The sequence below is a fragment of the Lindgomyces ingoldianus genome, assembly GCF_010093535.1.
Source record: "Lindgomyces ingoldianus strain ATCC 200398 unplaced genomic scaffold BDR25scaffold_29, whole genome shotgun sequence".
Classification (NCBI taxonomy): domain Eukaryota; kingdom Fungi; phylum Ascomycota; class Dothideomycetes; order Pleosporales; family Lindgomycetaceae; genus Lindgomyces; species Lindgomyces ingoldianus.
The window spans coordinates 602,481-620,671 of record NW_022985190.1 but is presented as its reverse complement, the minus strand read 5'-3'; the positions used below and the strand labels follow the sequence as shown (position 1 = coordinate 620,671).

General features: G+C 52.2%; 10 protein-coding genes across 10 annotated transcripts; 6 read left to right on the top strand and 4 right to left on the bottom strand.

Moving 5' to 3' along the window:
* Positions 1–2,053, top strand: BDR25DRAFT_266994 (uncharacterized protein). The gene is made up of 2 exons (XM_033687026.1): positions 1–749; positions 888–2,053. The coding sequence occupies exons 1-2, from the start codon at positions 127–129 to the stop codon at positions 1,954–1,956; spliced, it is 1,692 nt and encodes a 563-aa protein (XP_033544377.1). The 5' UTR covers positions 1–126; the 3' UTR covers positions 1,957–2,053.
* Positions 2,054–2,366: 313 nt separating this feature from the next.
* On the top strand, positions 2,367–4,938 carry BDR25DRAFT_335931 (uncharacterized protein). Its single transcript, XM_033693063.1, has 4 exons — positions 2,367–2,782; positions 2,842–3,950; positions 3,999–4,261; positions 4,323–4,938. Exons 1-4 carry the CDS (start codon positions 2,516–2,518, stop codon positions 4,775–4,777), a joined length of 2,094 nt encoding a protein of 697 aa, XP_033544376.1. The 5' UTR covers positions 2,367–2,515; the 3' UTR covers positions 4,778–4,938.
* A 457-nt stretch (positions 4,939–5,395) lies between these two features.
* BDR25DRAFT_358641 (uncharacterized protein) lies at positions 5,396–5,659 on the bottom strand (the record flags this gene model as incomplete). Its single annotated transcript, XM_033695987.1, has 2 exons — positions 5,396–5,535; positions 5,590–5,659. 2 exons carry the CDS (start codon positions 5,657–5,659, stop codon positions 5,396–5,398), a joined length of 210 nt encoding a protein of 69 aa, XP_033544375.1.
* Positions 5,660–7,229: 1,570 nt separating this feature from the next.
* On the top strand, positions 7,230–9,372 carry BDR25DRAFT_266987 (uncharacterized protein). Its single transcript, XM_033687025.1, has 2 exons — positions 7,230–7,461; positions 7,622–9,372. Exons 1-2 carry the CDS (start codon positions 7,394–7,396, stop codon positions 9,027–9,029), a joined length of 1,476 nt encoding a protein of 491 aa, XP_033544374.1. The 5' UTR covers positions 7,230–7,393; the 3' UTR covers positions 9,030–9,372.
* BDR25DRAFT_358639 (uncharacterized protein) lies at positions 9,152–9,591 on the top strand (the record flags this gene model as incomplete). The annotated part of the gene is made up of 4 exons (XM_033695986.1): positions 9,152–9,288; positions 9,326–9,347; positions 9,412–9,506; positions 9,567–9,591. The coding sequence occupies 4 exons, from the start codon at positions 9,152–9,154 to the stop codon at positions 9,589–9,591; spliced, it is 279 nt and encodes a 92-aa protein (XP_033544373.1).
* Positions 9,592–9,898: 307 nt separating this feature from the next.
* Positions 9,899–11,706, bottom strand: BDR25DRAFT_305558 (uncharacterized protein). Its single transcript, XM_033690431.1, has 2 exons — positions 10,861–11,706; positions 9,899–10,527 (listed from the first exon to the last, which is right to left on the bottom strand). The coding sequence occupies exons 1-2, from the start codon at positions 11,653–11,655 to the stop codon at positions 9,931–9,933; spliced, it is 1,392 nt and encodes a 463-aa protein (XP_033544372.1). The 5' UTR covers positions 11,656–11,706; the 3' UTR covers positions 9,899–9,930.
* A 112-nt stretch (positions 11,707–11,818) lies between these two features.
* BDR25DRAFT_266984 (uncharacterized protein) lies at positions 11,819–13,167 on the top strand. Its single transcript, XM_033687024.1, has 2 exons — positions 11,819–12,355; positions 12,413–13,167. The coding sequence occupies exons 1-2, from the start codon at positions 11,879–11,881 to the stop codon at positions 13,052–13,054; spliced, it is 1,119 nt and encodes a 372-aa protein (XP_033544371.1). The 5' UTR covers positions 11,819–11,878; the 3' UTR covers positions 13,055–13,167.
* Positions 13,168–13,414: 247 nt separating this feature from the next.
* Positions 13,415–15,502, bottom strand: BDR25DRAFT_63359 (UBC-like protein). Its single transcript, XM_033698846.1, has 9 exons — positions 15,310–15,502; positions 15,220–15,253; positions 15,054–15,148; positions 14,979–15,000; positions 14,833–14,929; positions 14,757–14,768; positions 14,535–14,703; positions 13,634–14,487; positions 13,415–13,568 (listed from the first exon to the last, which is right to left on the bottom strand). Exons 1-9 carry the CDS (start codon positions 15,340–15,342, stop codon positions 13,562–13,564), a joined length of 1,323 nt encoding a protein of 440 aa, XP_033544370.1. The 5' UTR covers positions 15,343–15,502; the 3' UTR covers positions 13,415–13,561.
* A 131-nt stretch (positions 15,503–15,633) lies between these two features.
* Positions 15,634–16,793, top strand: BDR25DRAFT_291958 (Sybindin-like protein). Its single transcript, XM_033688627.1, has 3 exons — positions 15,634–15,750; positions 15,805–15,927; positions 15,980–16,793. Coding segments are annotated over exons 1-3 (468 nt in total). The 5' UTR covers positions 15,634–15,748; the 3' UTR covers positions 16,323–16,793.
* Positions 16,792–18,182, bottom strand: BDR25DRAFT_266975 (uncharacterized protein). Its single transcript, XM_033687023.1, has 4 exons — positions 18,088–18,182; positions 17,998–18,036; positions 17,727–17,946; positions 16,792–17,667 (listed from the first exon to the last, which is right to left on the bottom strand). The coding sequence occupies exons 1-4, from the start codon at positions 18,111–18,113 to the stop codon at positions 17,062–17,064; spliced, it is 891 nt and encodes a 296-aa protein (XP_033544368.1). The 5' UTR covers positions 18,114–18,182; the 3' UTR covers positions 16,792–17,061.
* Between the last annotated feature and the right edge of the window lie 9 nt (positions 18,183–18,191).

Here is an 18,191-nt window from a genome sequence, read left to right as displayed (position 1 = left end):
CACGGCCTCCACAGACGCATGTCGATGCTCCTGCATCTGCCGCGGGAACTTTTGCGGAGGGAGGATCCAGGCCTGAGAACACCATTGTCCATCTCGAATTGACCCTCCCTACACTCATCAGCAGGAATGACAGAGGTGCTCTCTGTCCAGCTGGCAGACGGCGCGCCCTTCTCCCATGCCCCGCTCCGCCGCTCATCAGCTTCCCACACTTCCTTCTTCGACTCGGCCACCTTTGGCTCATCGAGAAAAAATAATTACTCACACTCCGACTTGCGTTCTGACTCCCTGAGTTCCTCCCAGACGTCGTTCCAGTCCACGCCCGCGAGCAGTTTGTCGTTGGATACAAGGTTTGAGGACGACGACGAGGACGACGATGCACTTGCGTTTCCAGCATACTCTGGCGGCCATTGTGTGGATCTGGAAGAAACCAGTGACCCCCCATCAAGCCCCGTCAATGCCAATTCTCGTCCCCCGCCCTCCCCCATAGATGGCGTCGTGTCCCCAACAACATCGACCCCTGATCCCCTGTTGATATCAGAAGACGACACAGCCGTCAGGGTGGAGCCGTCTCAACACGTAGATTATCTCTCGTACGAATGGAAAGAAGAGGACATCTGGTCGTCGTGGCGGCACATCGTCACGCAGCGCAAAGTCTATGGCGAGCGGTCCAGGCTAGAAAATGCTTCGTGGCGAACCTGGGCGAAATCTCAGTTCAAACTTCAGACTGTCTCCCCAGAAACATTGAATTGGTTCGTTCAGCCTTCACCAATCCTTGTCGTTAAATCTCGCCCACGGTTCAAGCGTCATGCGTTGACCAACGTATGAACTGTATCCCATCCCAAAGATATCCTTCATCAAAATTCAACAATTGCTAATCAATTGAACAGGCTAAAAGACTGCGATGTGACATGGCTCTACGGGCCTCTGCAACCTGCATCAAACCGATTCCTTTCTCAACACCAATCGGAACCCATTAGCCGGTTATCAAAAAATAATTCATTTTTAAACAAGAAACCGATCTTAAAGAAACGAAGCGTGTCGGAGGTTATGCTTCAGAAGTCACTCTCAGCCTCGTCACTTGTCAAGCAAGCGGCAGCTGCAGTACAGGCACAACAGGCGAATGGTGCTACACTAGAACGGAGACGGCAGAGACCAATCATTGGTTGTGCTCCCTCAGATTTCGTTACCTCTACACTTCCATCACAGACCGTCAGCCGGGATCCCATAGACTCCTTTTCTTCGCGGTCAACATCTGGACTGCATACACCCGACCATGCCGAGCGACGCCATATCCGTTTTGATGACAAGGTGGAACAGTGTATCGCGGTCGATATCAAGGACGGCGAGTATGATGACGACGAGGACGCCAACGATAGTTGGGCTATGAACGATGACGACGATTCCTCCGATGATGGAGTTGTGATGATGAAGAAATCACGCAAGAAACGACCGTTATCTCGGACCAACTCAAGAAGTAGCTTTACTGGAGAAAGTAAAACGATTGCGAAGCTGCCCTCTACGACCCTTAAGTATAGGACTGACTCCCCGGATGTCACAGAGCAGCAGCCAACCCATTCACTTGGGTTCTGGCGCTCCAGTCGTCTCTCGCCATCACCATCGCAGGAAACCCTTCGACCATCAAATCCCTCGACTAATTTCCTTCTCCCGGAAGAAGATGACGAGGAAGATGTTTCGTGGGAACCATCTGGCGCTTATGAAGTTAAGCGTGCGAGCACACCTAGCCCGTCGGATTTTTCGTCAACCCTCTCCAACTCATTTCCTGAGTATTCTTCTGAATCTGGTGGACTTCGGCGAACTGCTTCCGGCATGTTCATGCCTTACGACGAGGTAGATGATGACCCTGTTCCACCAGGAATTATTGGTCGAGTAGTGGATACAGTGAATACAGCGAGAGACATAGCACATGTGATATGGAACGTAGGCTGGCGAAATTAGCAATATTGATCATCACCTTGTTTGGCGCTGGTTTGGCTCGTTGATCATAGCATTTGGCCTGGGTGGCTTTTTTTTTTTTTTTTTGAATTAGGTACGCACATAGTCGGTTTCGAATTTGGGTTTCGGGCAGGCGGTGGTGTTTTTTGGACGGTTCCATCAAAGCCATGGCTTCGGCTAGCATCACGACCGCAAGAGCTGCGGAAGAGGCTTCAGCTGCAATGAATAACAATTTCATGCCAAATCTGGCCGCTGCAGATCGCGAAATGAGTCCTGTTACGTAACTTACCTGGTAGATATACATGTTACTTGGCGGAGATCACGTGACACGCCTTCAGCCCCTGGTTCCGTGGTTCGCGTTGCGGCTCCAAAGATCCGCAACGCGACCCCAAACTTTCTTTCACCACCATTCACGGCTTGCCGAGCACCCTCGTGCATTCTTAGCTCTTGGAGGCATTCTGCATGCATATTCACTATATCTCGATACAATTGTGATGGCCTTATGATTTACTGTTCGACACACTAGCACAGCCCTTGGAATTGTGGATCTGGTCTCCCTGCCATGGACAACCTGAATGTTCGGGAGCTCGTTGAGCGCTTGAGCAGCGATGAAGAGTCGGTGCGAAAGATGGCAGTGTTCAAATTGCAATCTGCCATTGGGGACCCCTCGTTTGCAGACGTCTTCATTAACGAAGGCGGCCTACCCAAACTCCGATTTTTGGCTCTACATTCCACGGGGAACACTCTGGCATATTGCCTGACATCTCTATCGCGACTCTTGGAGCTTGACAAGGGCTGGGACCATGTCACGGATGATCTTATCAAAAGAGTAAGCCCAGTCATAGTTTCCATCGGACAGGCGATTAAGTTCTAACATTGTTCCTCCAGGTTGTGGAACTCGTCGTCGCACAACCGCTCGTTAACGTCAATCGAGGCGCGATGTCTGTCCTCGCAGCCATTGTCGGTCATCCTCACCATCGCAATTCTCAGCCCGGAATGACTGGCTTTCAGCGACTAAAGCCTGCTGTAGAACTCCATCCCCAATTCCTCCCCATGCTCGTCGAAAAGATTACGTCGGCCGACCACGCACTATGCGCGAATTCACTCCAGCTCATTAACTCTCTAATGCGAGATGCAATCGCCAACGACGAAGACTTTGAGTGGCCGCGGTTCATAAAACAATTGCAGGAGCTGGGAGTGATAAAGAGTGTATACGGGCTGATGCAAAGCTCGGCCGTGCAAGACTTGGCACACCCGTTGTTGGAATTTCAGTCGTTGACCAAAGTGCTCCTCAGGAAGTGGAGAGAGGAGAAGGTTGACCTGGAAAAGCCAGACCACCGCAGAGCTATACGAGGGTTGCACGTTGCGAGCAATCCGGAGAAGCCAGGAAGCGGAGTGGATCCGAAGGGAAGCAAGAAGAGCAATCCTGCGAAATGGAGGCGACTGGGGTTCGATACCGAGTCCCCCGCATGGGAATTCAATGCTACTGGCTTTTTAGGACTTATGGATCTTACAGATTTCGTATACAAGAACGAGGACGGTTTCCAGAAGCTGTTGCTCGAACAGTCCGCTGAACCGCAAGAACAGCGTTGCCCTATTGCTCGAGCTAGCCTTGCGGTTACGTCCATCCTTTATGAGCATTTTGAAGTTGAGAAGTCCGATGAAGGCGATTCCCATAGATATGTGTCCTTGGACTCACGCACTCATTTTGACAGGGCATTCAAGCCTCTGCTACTGCATTGGTCGCGACTACACACCGGTGGACTAAACGCGTTCATCAGGCTCTGGACAGCAGCTGGAGCAAAAACGGAGGATTTCGAGAAGATTGAAGAGCTGGTCAGGATTTTAGTAGAGCAGATCGTGGGACAGGCGCCACGTATAAGGGAGATTAAAGATGTAGAAGAGGAATTGGCCGATTTCGAAATCCAGCGACTACGGGAGCTTCAGATGGAGCTCCTCGAGCTTACATATGAGGATGCATGGGGACATCATTTACGGTAAGTCTGGGCTTTCTCATAATCCCCATTTGACCTGACCATGCATAGACAAGTTCGGGACGAGCTCAACCACGAAGCCCTTCAATTCGTCAAAGAACAGCGCATTAGGTGTCTCCTCCAGGGCGCCTGGTTCCCTCAGGCCATGAACTACGGCGCTGATGCTGGCCCCATAACGAGCAAGACCCTTAGTCGATCAGTGCCGTCGTCGTGGCGCTTCGTACGATTGTCCCATAATCGTCGATATTTGCATTATGCCGATTTCGAAGAGAAGATGGCAACAGAGCCAAGACTGGATGCCTTATCAGAAAAAAGTGAGTGTTGAAAGCGCACATACGCTAAATAGTTTAGCGCCGGGGTTTGACATTCTTATAGTTGATCTCTCCATCGTATCTTCGGTTGTCAGCAACGTGTCGGCGTCGGCCCCCTCGACATCTTCGTCTGACAGCACGCTGATGACGCTGCCGGGTCATGCTTCTACTTCGACAAAGATTACGATCCATGGATACCTCCCGGCGTCTAGTCACAAGCGAGATCATTCCGATGCCTCAAGCGCAGGTCAGAAGGAATCAGTCCTTCTGCAACTTCATCCCCAAAGCCACACTCTTGCATCCGAATGGTTGGACGGGCTGCTTATGCTCCTCAACCAACAGCCAATCACGGCGGATACCAACAAGTTGGTGAATCTGATCGGCGGCTACGGGTTGAAGATTCGACTCTTGAACGTAAGGTTTGAAGACGTTGGAATGGAAGAGCCGGTCTTGCCGAGTCGGGAGGGACTTGACGATGACTACTACTACGACATTGGTGGCATGGAGGCTGGGGTGTGATGCAATCTGTGGTACATTTGCCATTACTATTCTCGACCTTCGCTATTGTTTCAACCTGTTAAGCGTTGGTAACTAGCAGCAACTGCTCGCAACTACCCTTGTAGTAGCAAGGATCACCTTTTCCGGGCAGGCGCTACTTCGAACACAGTCTGACCTTGGCGACGATGTTGGATATTCAAAGACTTGCATAAACTAGCCCCAGGGTTATGCCTGAGTGTTTTTCGAATGTGGGATTGGAGATGGATTTGCACTTTGAGATACCCTTTTTGAAATTCAGCAATGACCTGCTTCATGTTCCGAAACGCCACGATTTGAGATCTTGATTCGCCACTGATACTGACACGGAATCCTGGAATCGTTGAGCACGTTTCGTTTCTGCAATGTTTGACAAGCTCCTCTAAGCAGAGCGACAACTCCCTGTTGAGATTGATTCCATCTCTATAATTGGCTTGTTCCGTACATCAACTTATCACCTAACATGGAACATGACAAGGTGGTACCTTTGTACTGAAAATGGTATCCGGTTGACATTCGCCCTCATTCTAGTAAGAGCATTAATAGAGGCTCTTTTGCCTATTTATCTTTAATGTTATCTGCTGAGAAGCTGTTTTAATGATTTCAAGCCTTTGCCATCCCTGTCTCTTTAAACAGCAACCATACACCCTCGTCCATGTTGCGCTGAGGATTGTCATGCTCCAGTATTGTGTGCCATGATTTGATGTTGTTTCCCTTGAAAGTGATTCGTGTTTTCTTCTGTTCTGCCTTGTGAATCGCCGGGCCAATTTGCTCCTACCTACAGGGTATCCATTGACTAACAATCTTGTCGGCCAACTCATTTTCTTTCGGAATACGGGCTATGTTGAGGGTAAGCTGATGGGGCATTCTCTGACCGGTAGACTTCGATGCAGATGGCAACCTTCGCCCGGCTCAATGACCGCTCAGAGAACCATACCTCGTGCACGACCCTAAGGCTAGAAAACGGTCCATAGGAGCAACATTTGGGGGAACGCTCTTGTTGTGCGGGGCCGAACGCGAGACCACACAAGTGGTCATGGTTAAGCCCTGGTAGTTCATCCAAAGTGCGTGGCAGTTTGTGTACCAGTTTTTCTCCAGTCCAGCCCCTCTATCACCTCGGCACTTTCTAGGGTGCTTGCCATTCAGCTCACACATTGCAGGTTCTGGCCTGGAGCAACGGACTCATCCTGCTGCTGGGTTTGTCGCCTGAAGACCTGGTAGTGACAATGTTCAGCATGCCATCACATGATGTGAAACACAACTAGGTGGATTCAATCTGGGAGGTCCTCTTGCTGGAAATCAGGAGTTGTAGCAACAGGACGAAAATTTCTGCCCTGAATGTACCTTGACATGTTCTACGTTAGGTGATAAGACGCGGTGTAGCGTTTGTCGTCCGGGATGTGCAAAACCGACAAGCAACCGACAAGCTATACCCAGTCAAATTCACATCAAGAAGCCAGTTCAAGAAGCCAGTTCAAGACGTCAGTTCAAGATGCAAGGTCCACACTTCCGGATGCCACTCAGGGTCTTCCAGAAGGGGTCTGCCTGGTGAAACGTCTGATGGACGTGGGTCTTTTTCGTTCAGGTGCTGTCCTCCGAGGAGGGCTAGCGTGTCTCCGCTCAATGCATGGCATCTCGTGCATGTTCGCGACGGTGCACAGGAAAGGCGGGCAGCAGAAGCCGTACTGCTGACTCTGTGTTTATTGTGGCACAATCGGCTGTTCTGGCTCCGCCATTCTGTAGGACTGGGGTAATACAGAACCAGAGTCAGCTTGATGAAAGGCTAAAAGAAGCATATCGATACAGCGTTTATCGATGGCCGTGATTATCATCTGGGGGAGCCAGCCGGGCTTTGATGTCTCAGAGGAAGCTAGTGGTAGGTCTGACAGAATGTGCCTGTCAGCCTGCAAAGCTGCAAGCTGCAAGCTGCAAACTTGCAAACCAGCGATGGGGCCAGATGAAACAGCGGGCGGGAGCGGGGAGAAGGGTGAAAGCGTGCAACGCGAGGGATGCCAAGGCAGCAATTGAAAAGCAGCAATTGAAAAGAAGCAATTGGCGGGGGGGGGTCCGCAAAGGGAGAGGGGCCGCCGCCAAAGCGGATGCAGAGAGTGCTGAAGCAGATATATGATGGGGATGTTGATATTCACGGGTGATGGAGCGACTTGGAGGCCGGTGAATGGGTAGAGCGGAATTGTGGCGTTGGCGCTTTCACCTCAGCACTTGACGACTTGCAGCCAGTGAGCAGTGAGCCAGCGCAGACGCACGACGCAGTAAACAATTCACTTACTCTGACACTTTCACACAGCCTGGCACCACCGCATATCCCGATGGCCAGCGGACACGGCATACAGCCGCCCACCGCCGTTCTCCCTGGGACTCTTCCTCTTTCTTATTGAGCCCATCGCGCCCGTGGCCTGGCAGCGTCTGCGAGCGTCCCCTCTGCTCTGAGCTCTGCGCTACACATCCTCCCCAGACTGCCTCGACGTTCGCGTTCGGATCCCTCGACGCGTGTGAAGACAGGGAAGCAATTCTTAGTGTTGCCCTCACGCCTCCCCGCCCGACTTGTCTGCTCCTGCGCGACAGGAGCTCAAGCAGCCAGCCATGAGGACGAAGCAGCCCGCTGCGCCGTTTTCGCATGCCGAGTTTGAACTTCTTCCCAATGCAGTCCAGTAATGCGCCCCCTTATCACAATCACATTCCCCCAGCCAGTAAGGCATGCAGCCGCAATGCATGAATCCTCATCTCCCCCTCCCCACTACCAATCCGTTCCTGTACCTGACATACCGCATTATTCGCGAGGCCAAAATGCTGACCCTCCCTTTGCTGCAGGAGAAAATACTTCTCGTCACTCGAGCGTCTTCGCCTTGCAGAGGAGCACTCGCTCCAGCAACAAAACCACCCCCACCACCAGCACCGCCGCCGGCAGCCGTCCGCAACCTTCTCACCCCGCTCCTCGCGCCCGTCGTCCAGCAGCGCACCTCATCGCTCGCTGACCTTGGGATCTGCACGCCGCCGACTCAGGAAACCCGAGAGCCTTCGCCAGGAGTACGACATCTCCCAGGCTGAGGCGCATTTCTTCCTCTCCCTCCCTGAGAAGGTCCGCAAGCGGCACTTCTCCCGCGAAGAGCAGGTGTTGCTCGCTTCACGCTGCGACAACCCGTTCATCCTTGGCACCCAATTGTCGTCTCGAGAGAAGAAGCACCTTGACGACTTCCAGTTCGACTTCTTCGACGACTCGGAGAGCACTCCCTCGCGCGGCCGTTCTCGGAGAAGATCTTCGTCTGTCAGTCCCAGCCGAGATCCCTCCAGACCAGCAGAAGAGGTTGATAAAGACGATAGCCTGAATAGCCTTATATATCTGGACAAGATGTCTCCGCCCATGTCCCAACAGACCTTGCCACACTCCACGCCCTTCCGGCGCACTCTGTCCCTTACCAGCATGAGCTTCCGTCATTCGACGTCCTCAGCACCCACGGTGGCCTCCCCGCCTCTCTTCTCCCTTGGTCCACAACCATGGCGCCCAAGGGCTTCATCTCAGACTCAATCGGGACGTCGATCATCTCACACTCCCACCACTCCTGTATTTGACCCCGAGGCGACCCACTACCAAGACCCCGAGGCGAGGAAGAAGCTCCGAATGTACCTGTCCTCAGCGCAGAAGTTTGATGAGGCTGTCGAGTTTGGCTTCCCGTCCGTTGCCGGCAAGGATGAGACCGTCCCTCGCTACCAGCTCCCTCCCATCACCACTGACGCCCGCAACTTCAGCAAAGACATGCAGACCTTCCTTCGCGATGACAAGATGTCTTTCCTAGAAGAGATCGACGATAGCGAGATCCCACCTCACTCTGATGGCGAGTCTGTTACCGACGTCGAATCTCCCGTCACTCCCTCCAGCACAGGCCTTTCCTTCCGCTATCATTCTCCGCATGTACCGTCATCGAATTTCTCTTCTATGGACTCTACAGGTCTACCTCCCGTGCATCCCATACATGGCCGCCTGAACCGAGAAATGACGCTCCGCATGACACTCACACGGCCCGACCTTCGCGCCGACGAGGACCAGTTGTATGGCTGGCAGGCTCTCAAAGGCGGCAAAGATGATCCATTTGCGCTTGAGGAGCTGCACCTCTCAGACGACATGACGGGTGCGAAGGGTCCATTTGCCGTCAAGCCCAAGCAACATGGGAATCTCGTAACCCGGTTGTTTAAGCGGGCAAGCAAGAAGGGATCACGGTGATGGTAATACTAAGCTGTTCCTTCTTACGTTGCAAGAATGACGAGGTATATGTGCTTGATGGCTTACGATGAGATCAGGAAGGCGAATGACATGCGATGACACGCGGGATGCATAACGATGGGATGGGATGGAATGGCAGCACGAATGTTTCTACAATTTCTCTTCTAATACCTCTCTATTTCTCAACCACCTTTCCTATATTTACCCTTTTTCCTCTCATCATGTGCTGCAATTTAGCGGGCGTTCTCGTGTTTCTCCGGTCTGGGTCTCTTAGGTCGATCATGTGGCATGGGAAGACAATTACCGGATCTCTTCCATGTATAATACTTACATGTGTACCGAGGGGGGGGGGGGGGGGGGGGGGGGGGGGGGAGGAGTTCAGTATAAGTACCTGACTACAGGGTACAGTCAGAGCATGAGGGGAAGCAGCGTAGGAGGACGGAAAGCACAAGTAGATCTGCATGATATGATACCCAAGTAAAAAAAAACGAATATTTCTATATATCTTCAGACTATCGAACTGTTCACAGCATGTAGAACACGGCCAAAATCCTCCTGCTGAAATTAGGGGAGAACGTCGGAAGTATGCACACTTTTGTCTTGAATTAAAACCCCTCATCCCCCCTCTCCAATCTTGCAGGTTCCCGATCCTGATTGTAGGGGGGCGAGTCATGGACCATGTGACAAGCGACCAGATCTCTCTTACTCCCAGCTTGATATAGGGAGATACGGGAAATCGACTGCCCCTAAAGCCATGTCTGTAATCCTTAGCTTCATGTGCCTGCATACGCAAGCTTGCATTACGCCAAGTGTGCTCTCAACCCATCCCCAAGCCCCGAGCCCCAGCCCCAGCCCCGAGCCCCGAGCCCCAACTTTCTAGCCCAGCCCTGGATTCTCCTAATTACTTAATCTCTCCACGATCAAACCGCTCCAAAAGCCCAACATCCCAGCCCCGAAACCGTCTCGCATTGGCAGGAAGCAGCATCTGACTCGCCTGCAACGTTTGCTCCAGCTCGTAGTACACGGCTTTGGGAAACGCTACCTCTTCAACCGAAGCGCTTTCGGGTTCCCCGGGCTTTGGCGCACTGAACGTACGTGTTTGGTAGAATATCTTCATCGCTCTTGTTGAATCATGGCGGTTTTCTGAGGGCATGGAGGAGGAGGAGGAGGAGGAGGAGGAGGAGGAGGAGAAGAGGAGGTCTGGTGTGAAGACCCAGAGAAGAAGGGAGGGAATGGGCGGGGGAGAGGGGGAGGTGGTGTCAGGATGGATGTAGAATTTGCGGATGCCGAGGTTTTCGATTAGGAAGAGGATGCGGGCGGAAATCCACTTTTCGATGCTGAAGATGTTTGGATTGGGAGTTAGGGAAGAGGGGGACGGGATGGTGATGCTCCATTTCCAGAGCCGCAGACCGTGGGTGCTGGGGTCGATAGTGCCCACTGTATGACTGCATTGATTGCAGTGGAGCGGAGTTGGTTGAGGTGTAGAGTTTGGAGGAGGCTAGTTACGTCAGTCCCAACTTAATGGACAGAGGAGGAAAGCCATGAGTCGAAAGGAGAGGAGATGTAGCACATGATTTTATCCCGTCATGACCATGAGTCTTCGGTAGACATGACAGTGAAACATCCGGCCGCTCTACCCATGGTATCGGCATACCTACACATGCTAGGGACGGGGTTCGCGCGATACAGTGGGCTTGTAGTAGAGGCTATTGCTATAGGGCGCTAGTATCGACGACGCTGCCATGGAGGAGCTGACTGAGATTGCCTTCTATGCGCCCGGGAGGGTTGTGGGAACGATATTGGGGGGAATAAAAAGAGGGGCAGGACCTACCTCAACGCCTTGACAGTCTTCTTCGACGAGAAGCAAGGTCGCTAGGTCTACGAATCCAATACCTTTAACAGCCTTAAGCTGATTGCCGGCTGCGTAGCCTTTATTTGCAAATGCGGTTTTATGGGCGTCGCCGTGTAAGTGATGCTCGTCCGGCTTATGACAATGCCAAAAGTCCATCATCTCGGCCCAATTCTCGTTTGGTAGATCCCTCCATTCTCTCACTTTCCCGTCAGGTACAAGGAGGGCTTGGCAATTCTTACACAGCACCTCGACGTCTTTCCTAGCATCCAACGACGCACCATCCCAAGGCACCACGTTGGCATTTCTCTCTTCCGCTTGCGCTGCAGCGAGAAAACCACAGCCGTCTTGCTCTTCAATCTGCAATCGAAGCGTCAATTCCTTGCCTGGAGGATGCGCAGGGAGGAACAAGGGTGCATCTCCTCCAGCTTTAGCTTTGATGGGCAGCCGAATGGTGGCGGACTCGCCCTCGTGGGACACAGTGATGGAGGCGCCATCCGCAGAGAGCCGGGCCTTGGTTTCTCGCGTGTGCACAGTGCGGAGCGAGGCGAAGAGCGTTACGGTCCGGATGTTGAGTAGCAGCTCGGCGTAGAGAGCGATGGACGGTTCGTTCAGATGAAGGTCGCTGGCAGGTGTTAGTTTGGCCTGAAGGACGTCCAGAGATGCGCTGGAGGCAGGCTTTGGTGCGGCCAGCTTAGTCTTCATCAGGGCGTCCACTGTGTCGGAGGGAAGATCAAGCGCTTCGTAGGCGGACGCAGGGAGCGTCGAAGGAGGCATTGCGGGTTGCAAGCCATATTGAAGCAGACAATATTTAAGCTCGAGGGTGACATGTGTAGATCGATGCAAGTGAAGACGCTCACCCACCACACCCTTGGCGCACGCTTGTCGGGATCATTGCAGGGGTCAGAACGATGGGGGAAGCTTGGCCATTGCAAGGAATTGCTTGGAAATACTTCTGGCCCAATTGCAACCCTTCAGTGCGACTAAAACAACATCCAGCATGTCTTCTGCACAAGCTCCTGCTCCCTCTCTGGGTAAGCTTCTCATCACCGGCGGCTGCGGTTTCCTGGGCCACCACATTGTCAACCTCGTCGTGGAACGCCATCCCAGTACGCGCATCCACGTCCTCGATCTCCACACAAATAGCAACCGCAATCCCAGCTCTATTGTCTCCTACCACAATGGAGATATCACCGATGCAGCAGCCCTGGGGTCGCTTGTCTCGCGCATCAAGCCAGATGCTATCATCCACACGGCGAGCCCCCACTTCAATGCGAAGAATGACATACATTATAGGGTTAATGTTGACGGGACTAAGAATCTTCTCAAGGCGGCGCAGGACGCCGGAGTCAAGGCTTTCGTGTACACAAGCTCCGCGAGTGTGATATTGGACCACAAAACAGAGCTGGTCAACGCCGACGAGACGTGGCCGTTAGTCGCGGGTGATGCGCAGCCCGAGTACTACACCACAACCAAGGTTAGCAAACCTCCATACCATCCCCCAGCACTACATGCACTGAATCATTGTATGTAGGCATACGCTGAAACCGCTGTCCTCTCAGCAAACCGCAGCCCCGCCAACTTCCTGACCAGTGCTATCCGGCCTGCTGGCATCTTCGGTGAAGGCGATGTCCAACTCCTCCCAAAAATGGTCACCGCTTTCCGCAAAAACCAGAGCAAGTTCCAGGTCGGCGCAAACGATAATCTCTTCGACTTCACGTACGTTAAAAACGTTGCCCACGGCCATTTGTTGGCCGTCCAAGCGCTCCTGCACACGCACAGAATGCTGCCAACCATCCCCCTCGACACAGAGAAAGTCGATGGCGAGGCCTTCTTTATTACAAATGGTCAACCCGTATACTTCTGGGACTTTGCGCGCGCGGTTTGGCATGAGGCTGGCGACAGGCTGCCTTTGTCATCAGTATGGCATCTCGGACAAGACTTCGCGTTTCTGATAGGAGGGACGCTGGAGTGGATATTCTGGTGCTTGGGAAAGACTCCGAATCTGACCCGGCAGCAAGTCAAGTATAGTACCATGACGAAGTATCACTCGATTGAGAAGGCAAGGAGGAGGTTGGGGTATAGCCCGATAGTTGATCTAGATGACGGCGTGAGGAGAGGCGTGCAGTTTATCTTGGAAGAGGAGAAGCGAGCGCAACAGAAGAAGGGACAGTGATGCAGTAGCAGGCTCGAGTGTTTGGCAGATTTGCTTGAGGATCGTCCGAGATGCCGAGCATTCATGTGCATCTGGAGGTATTAACTCTGTAAATACTGTTGGGTTGTTAATCGTCATATATCCAGTGGTATGCCCCACATTCGCTCTCCGCACTGCAACTGCTCGCATCCACTCACTTTTAGGACAACGAAGCAGTACTTTCATTAAAATCATGTATGAATCGACTATCTAACTCCCCATGTCCCAATCCCAAATGCCCATTTTCATACCCAGCGCCATGCTACGTAGAAGGATCATCAGGGATACCGTATCTCTTGAAATCGAGAGGATGAAAGGGCAAGCCGTTAACTCCCAAAATGTGCATGTAGCCTTGGACTTATCCCCCGAAATGGGTGCCAGAGATCCGGGTATCAAATTCCTCTTTCTATCATTCTTTAAGAAAGCCGTAGCTTCGTCGCAATTAATATGGAGTGAAGAAGACGACGCGAGTAGCCCCTAGAGCGTCGCTTAGAAACTACCGGATCGTTAGTTACTCTATTTTACTTAGTTGTGTCGGTAGGCTTTGGGCGAGATACTCACTCGGTGCTATCCTGGACCGACCTCCTCAGCTTGCGGTTGTAGATCTTCTTGTCCTCAGGGGTACCCCAGAAGAGCTTGGCTGCCTCTGGGTTCACCAAAGTTCGAGGATCGTAAGCCGGCGACTCCTCTTCGATGGCCTCAATGATAGCCTCGACGTGAGATCGGAGATCTTCTTTTCGCGTCGCATCGTAGCATAGAATGCCGTTCGGGGAAACGCGGTGGTGGAAGATCGGGGTCTCGAACTTGATACGCGGTAGGACATCAGGGAACTTTGGACTCAGATAGATCAAGATCCGGAACACGCCGCCATCAAGGTTCGTCATAGGCCTTCCGAAGAGGACTAGCTGCCAGACGAAGGGGTTCTTGTCGACAAGCTCTAGGTCTAGGGTAATTGCATCGTTCTTCTTGTAATTCTCAACGATCTGCTCGAACTGCCGTTGAAGGTTGCTCGCGATGCTCATTTCTTTCTGAACCGCTGTACATCCCTCAGTAGCCCACGAAAGTGCCTCTTCAGTCAACTTATCATATATCGTTTGCAAACGTTTCTTGAGTGACGAGTAGTCGAATGTTCCTTCCATGATGTTGCCGGGACCCTCAAATGGCATCTTCTCAAAACGATCACCATCCTTGTGCTTCTTTGCTTCCTTATTGATGCTGATCATGTAAGATTCGTAATACCAGAGAAATCGCCGTTTGCACAGATCTTTGAACGGTTCAAATGGCGCTTCCGCTGCGTTGGACTGGTAGTCTTCTTCGGCATTGTAGACGGTTACCCCTGGTACTTTTCCCCGATCGATGCCAAGGTAGTCTTCGAGCCGCTCGATCACCGATATTCTTAGGGTTTCATGCCGAATCTGCCCATAATTAGAATCAGACGGATCCAATACTGGAATGGACTTGCCTTAGCAACGTATGCCTCCTGATTCTTCTTGTCGTAGTCAGATTTGGCATCTTCGAATCCTGGTTCGTTCTCGTACGGATTCTGGGACATCAAACTCTGGATGGAGATAAGGATAGACTCGAGGCCTTGGGCAGATGACCATTCTTCGCCTCGTTCGCCTCTCCAGGTGCTGCAGCAATGGTTGTCAGGCACAGCTCTAGTGAGTAAATTTGTCAAACATACCCAAGAATTGATCTGTATGCGCACCGTCAGTATAATCCGTAGGAACAAAACCAACAACAGGGTTCGGGATACTGACAAGCACACCCTGCCTCCCGCATAGATGTTCGGATTGAACCTCGTCCGTCCGCTGTTTGTTGTGATTGCAGTTACTGCTGGTGCTTTGGTAGGGTATTCTGCCACCTGTCAACATGCCATGTTGGGAAGTTCGTTCCGGGGACTGACCTCGGGTGAATTTGACGGAGAACTATTTGCAGACATCAGTGTACGACGCTCGACTTGGGTTAGCCTGACACTCACTTCGAAGTAGCCAAACTCATAGGGGGTGTCTGGAGGTCCTATGATGAGGGCCCTGACATGGCGTACGTCGATGTCGCGGCAGGCTACGGCGAGTGCTATACGAGGAGGTCAGGACACCAAGACGGCCAGATATAGGAATAGCCATGTAAAGCGGGCGGATTCGTACAGAGATCAGATCCCCTCTGGATCTCACTCAGCTCCTAGGCATCCATATCAGTTCAAAATCTCGTGTTGAACACGTCAACTGGGTACGTACGCGAGTGATGCGGAGGATAGACTGGTTGGACATGAGGCGGGGTTGCGGTGGGAAAGGTGCAAAAGAGCAGGGTGGAAAGGGCAATAAGTACAGGGCAAGCGAGACCGTGCAGATAGAGGCGGCGACAGGCTGCTGTCGGTCTGAATGGTTGTGCGAGGTGGCCGCCCAGTGAATGGGGTGAGTTACAGCCTGGTGTACTAGGTGAAGTACCTCAACCAAGGCCTAGGCCTGGAAGGGTTGGTGAGGGCAGAACCAAGGCGGTGAGGTCCAACACCACGGTCCCGTGCGCCAGCAATCGTCATTTTCATCAGACTACTTACGCAACTTCTTGACCGCTTTGACGAGCACTATACAATATGCCGCGTCGGGTGTACTGCTAGCTGTCATCTCTCGCCTGTGCCCACACCCATCAGTCGAACCCCCTCTACCAACCGTCAACATGTGAGTTCAATTGCTCCGGCCCCCCCCCACGTTGCGCAAGCTTAGTGGTTTCAGGGTTGTGTTTGCGCTCTTCATCATCAGCAAAGCTGGTGGACTCATATACAACCGCGAGTTCCATTCTGGCCTGAGTAAGCTCACAAGCAACGATTATCTAATGCTGGCGGGTTCCTTTCACGGGTACGCTTCCCTGCCCACAGTTTCACTCTTTCGTCTAATGTGCACTTCTCAGAATGCACGCCATCACTAAGCAGCTCTGTCCTGCCATGCCAGCACCTGTCAATCCCTCCAGTACTGCTGCCGTCCTTGCCCCTTCCCCATTCTCCGGACGACCTAGCGGTCTCGAGGTGCTCGAATCCACCCATTTCCGCATGCAATGCTTTCAGACTCTCACCGGAACCAAGTTCCTGCTGTTCACCGAGCCTCAGCAACCGAACATTGACAGTATGATGCGCAAGATCTACGAACTCTATGCGGACTTCGTCATGAAAAATCCGTTCTATACCGTTGAGATGCCGATTCGGTGTGAGAAGTTTGATCGTGGCTTGGACGGCTTTGTGAAGGTGCGGAGTTGAAGAGCAAATATTGATGATGACTACACCCGTACCAGTCTGGATGGATGCAATTTGATACTGTGTGTCATTATCAGCATCTAGCTACCTCGATCACACTGTCCCTCCTGTCTATGTCACCAGAACGCCTTCAATCTGGCTTCTTCCATCCGAAAATGACTCCTCCAGTCCAGGACTCTTGATCGGGAGCCTCTCTCCAGTCTGCCCATCCTTTTGATGGATCTTCCCCAACCTGTCTGCATCTATGCAGGAAGGGAAGAACACTGAATCTGGCTTTGAGGAGGGACTCTAGCGTTTGAAAGGGGGGGGAAGTGAAAGGGAACCCGGCTCGGGGTTGAAAGCGTGTGGGAGTCAAGTAACCCATGTTTACACTCTGCATTCTTGCTAGCTAGGGATGATGCTGTTACCTTGAATCGCTTGAATTTCAAAAAAGCAGTCATGTGCATTCATTGAAGTCTGTACATAATAATCAGCCAAGCTTAATACAATGCTGCAATGTTGCACATGTGAACGATGCTCTTTGTGTGCTTGTGCTAGCTTCATCGAATGATGGCACTGTGATGCAACTGTTGAGATGAGAGCAATGTAAAGCTGGAATGGATGAGGTATGACAAGAAGAACCCCCTGAGTCCGTGAGATACGTTGCCCGACGGCGAAGTGCATCACTATCATACACCAAAGACGCCCGAAGTGCTTCTATGATTCGGTTGTGACCATAGCCCAAGAAATTGCATGACACCATTTATGCAGTATCCATCTCGTCCGGATCACCGTCCTTATCCTTGTTCTTGCTTCCGCTAGGCTGGCCGTCTTCGTCCAATAGCGGTTGCTTCTCGTCACCCTCTGCAATCTGCCCTAGATCCGACTTGCCCTCTGCAGCGTCCTTTGCCTTTTTCTCTTTCTCTTGTCTTGCCTTCTCCTCCTCGTAGCTCATCCGCAAAGCTAGTGCCAGCTCAGGGTCTACCGACGGGTCGACTCCGAATTCAAATGCATTTCCGCTACTCTCGCCTCCTTCGGCACGGGCGGCACTTGCGCCTGCACCTCCTGCACTACCATCGCCGCCGAGTATTGGTGTGGTAACAAGAGAGTCGCTGAGCAGATTCGAGCTGGGTTGGATTATCGCGAGATAAGATCCTTCGGCGCTCTGACAGTTCTCGCTGAAGGCTTGAAGCTTCTTTAGGTTATCCTCACTGAGCTCGCCAAACGCAATGATGTCGATGCTTATTGTGGATTTCTTCATGCGCTTTGCCAGTTTGACTAAGGCCTTTTCGTCCTCTTCGATGGGGCTGCAGGTGAACACGACTATACGCTGCTTCTGAGACTTATTTTGACGATGCTTCAACGCTAGCTATGAACACATTAGCAATCATGGAGCTGTAAAGCATCGGCAAACAGCCATGAACATACCGCGGCCACATTAATTCCAGTCGAGAAATGGGAACTTCCTTTTATCTTAGTTCGGTGGAGTCCATCAAGTATTTTGCCAATATCAGTGGTCAAGGTGGTGAGAATCTCAGGCGTGTTGCCTCCCATGCTCATGAGGCCGACGGATGATTCCGGGTTTGCTTGGGTCTTAGCAGAGAAGATGAGGTTGATAGCATCAGCTTGAGCTTCCCAACGCGACGGGCTGTCATCGATTAGCGCTGGCCATTCGAATAGAAGGTGAGGGGGGGCATACACATAGTCTCCGTTCCGACTGCTTTCGCTGTTATCCGCCCTGTTGGTAGTCAGCATCTTGTGCAGAAGGTGAGGCCAAGCAGGAGCTTACACGATCATGGTAGCTTCCAGCACCATCTTGAAAGCTGGAGGGGGGGGGGGAATGGTATTAAGGCTGTTGTCGTGGGAAAAGGCGAGGTATTTCTGGGATGGGTG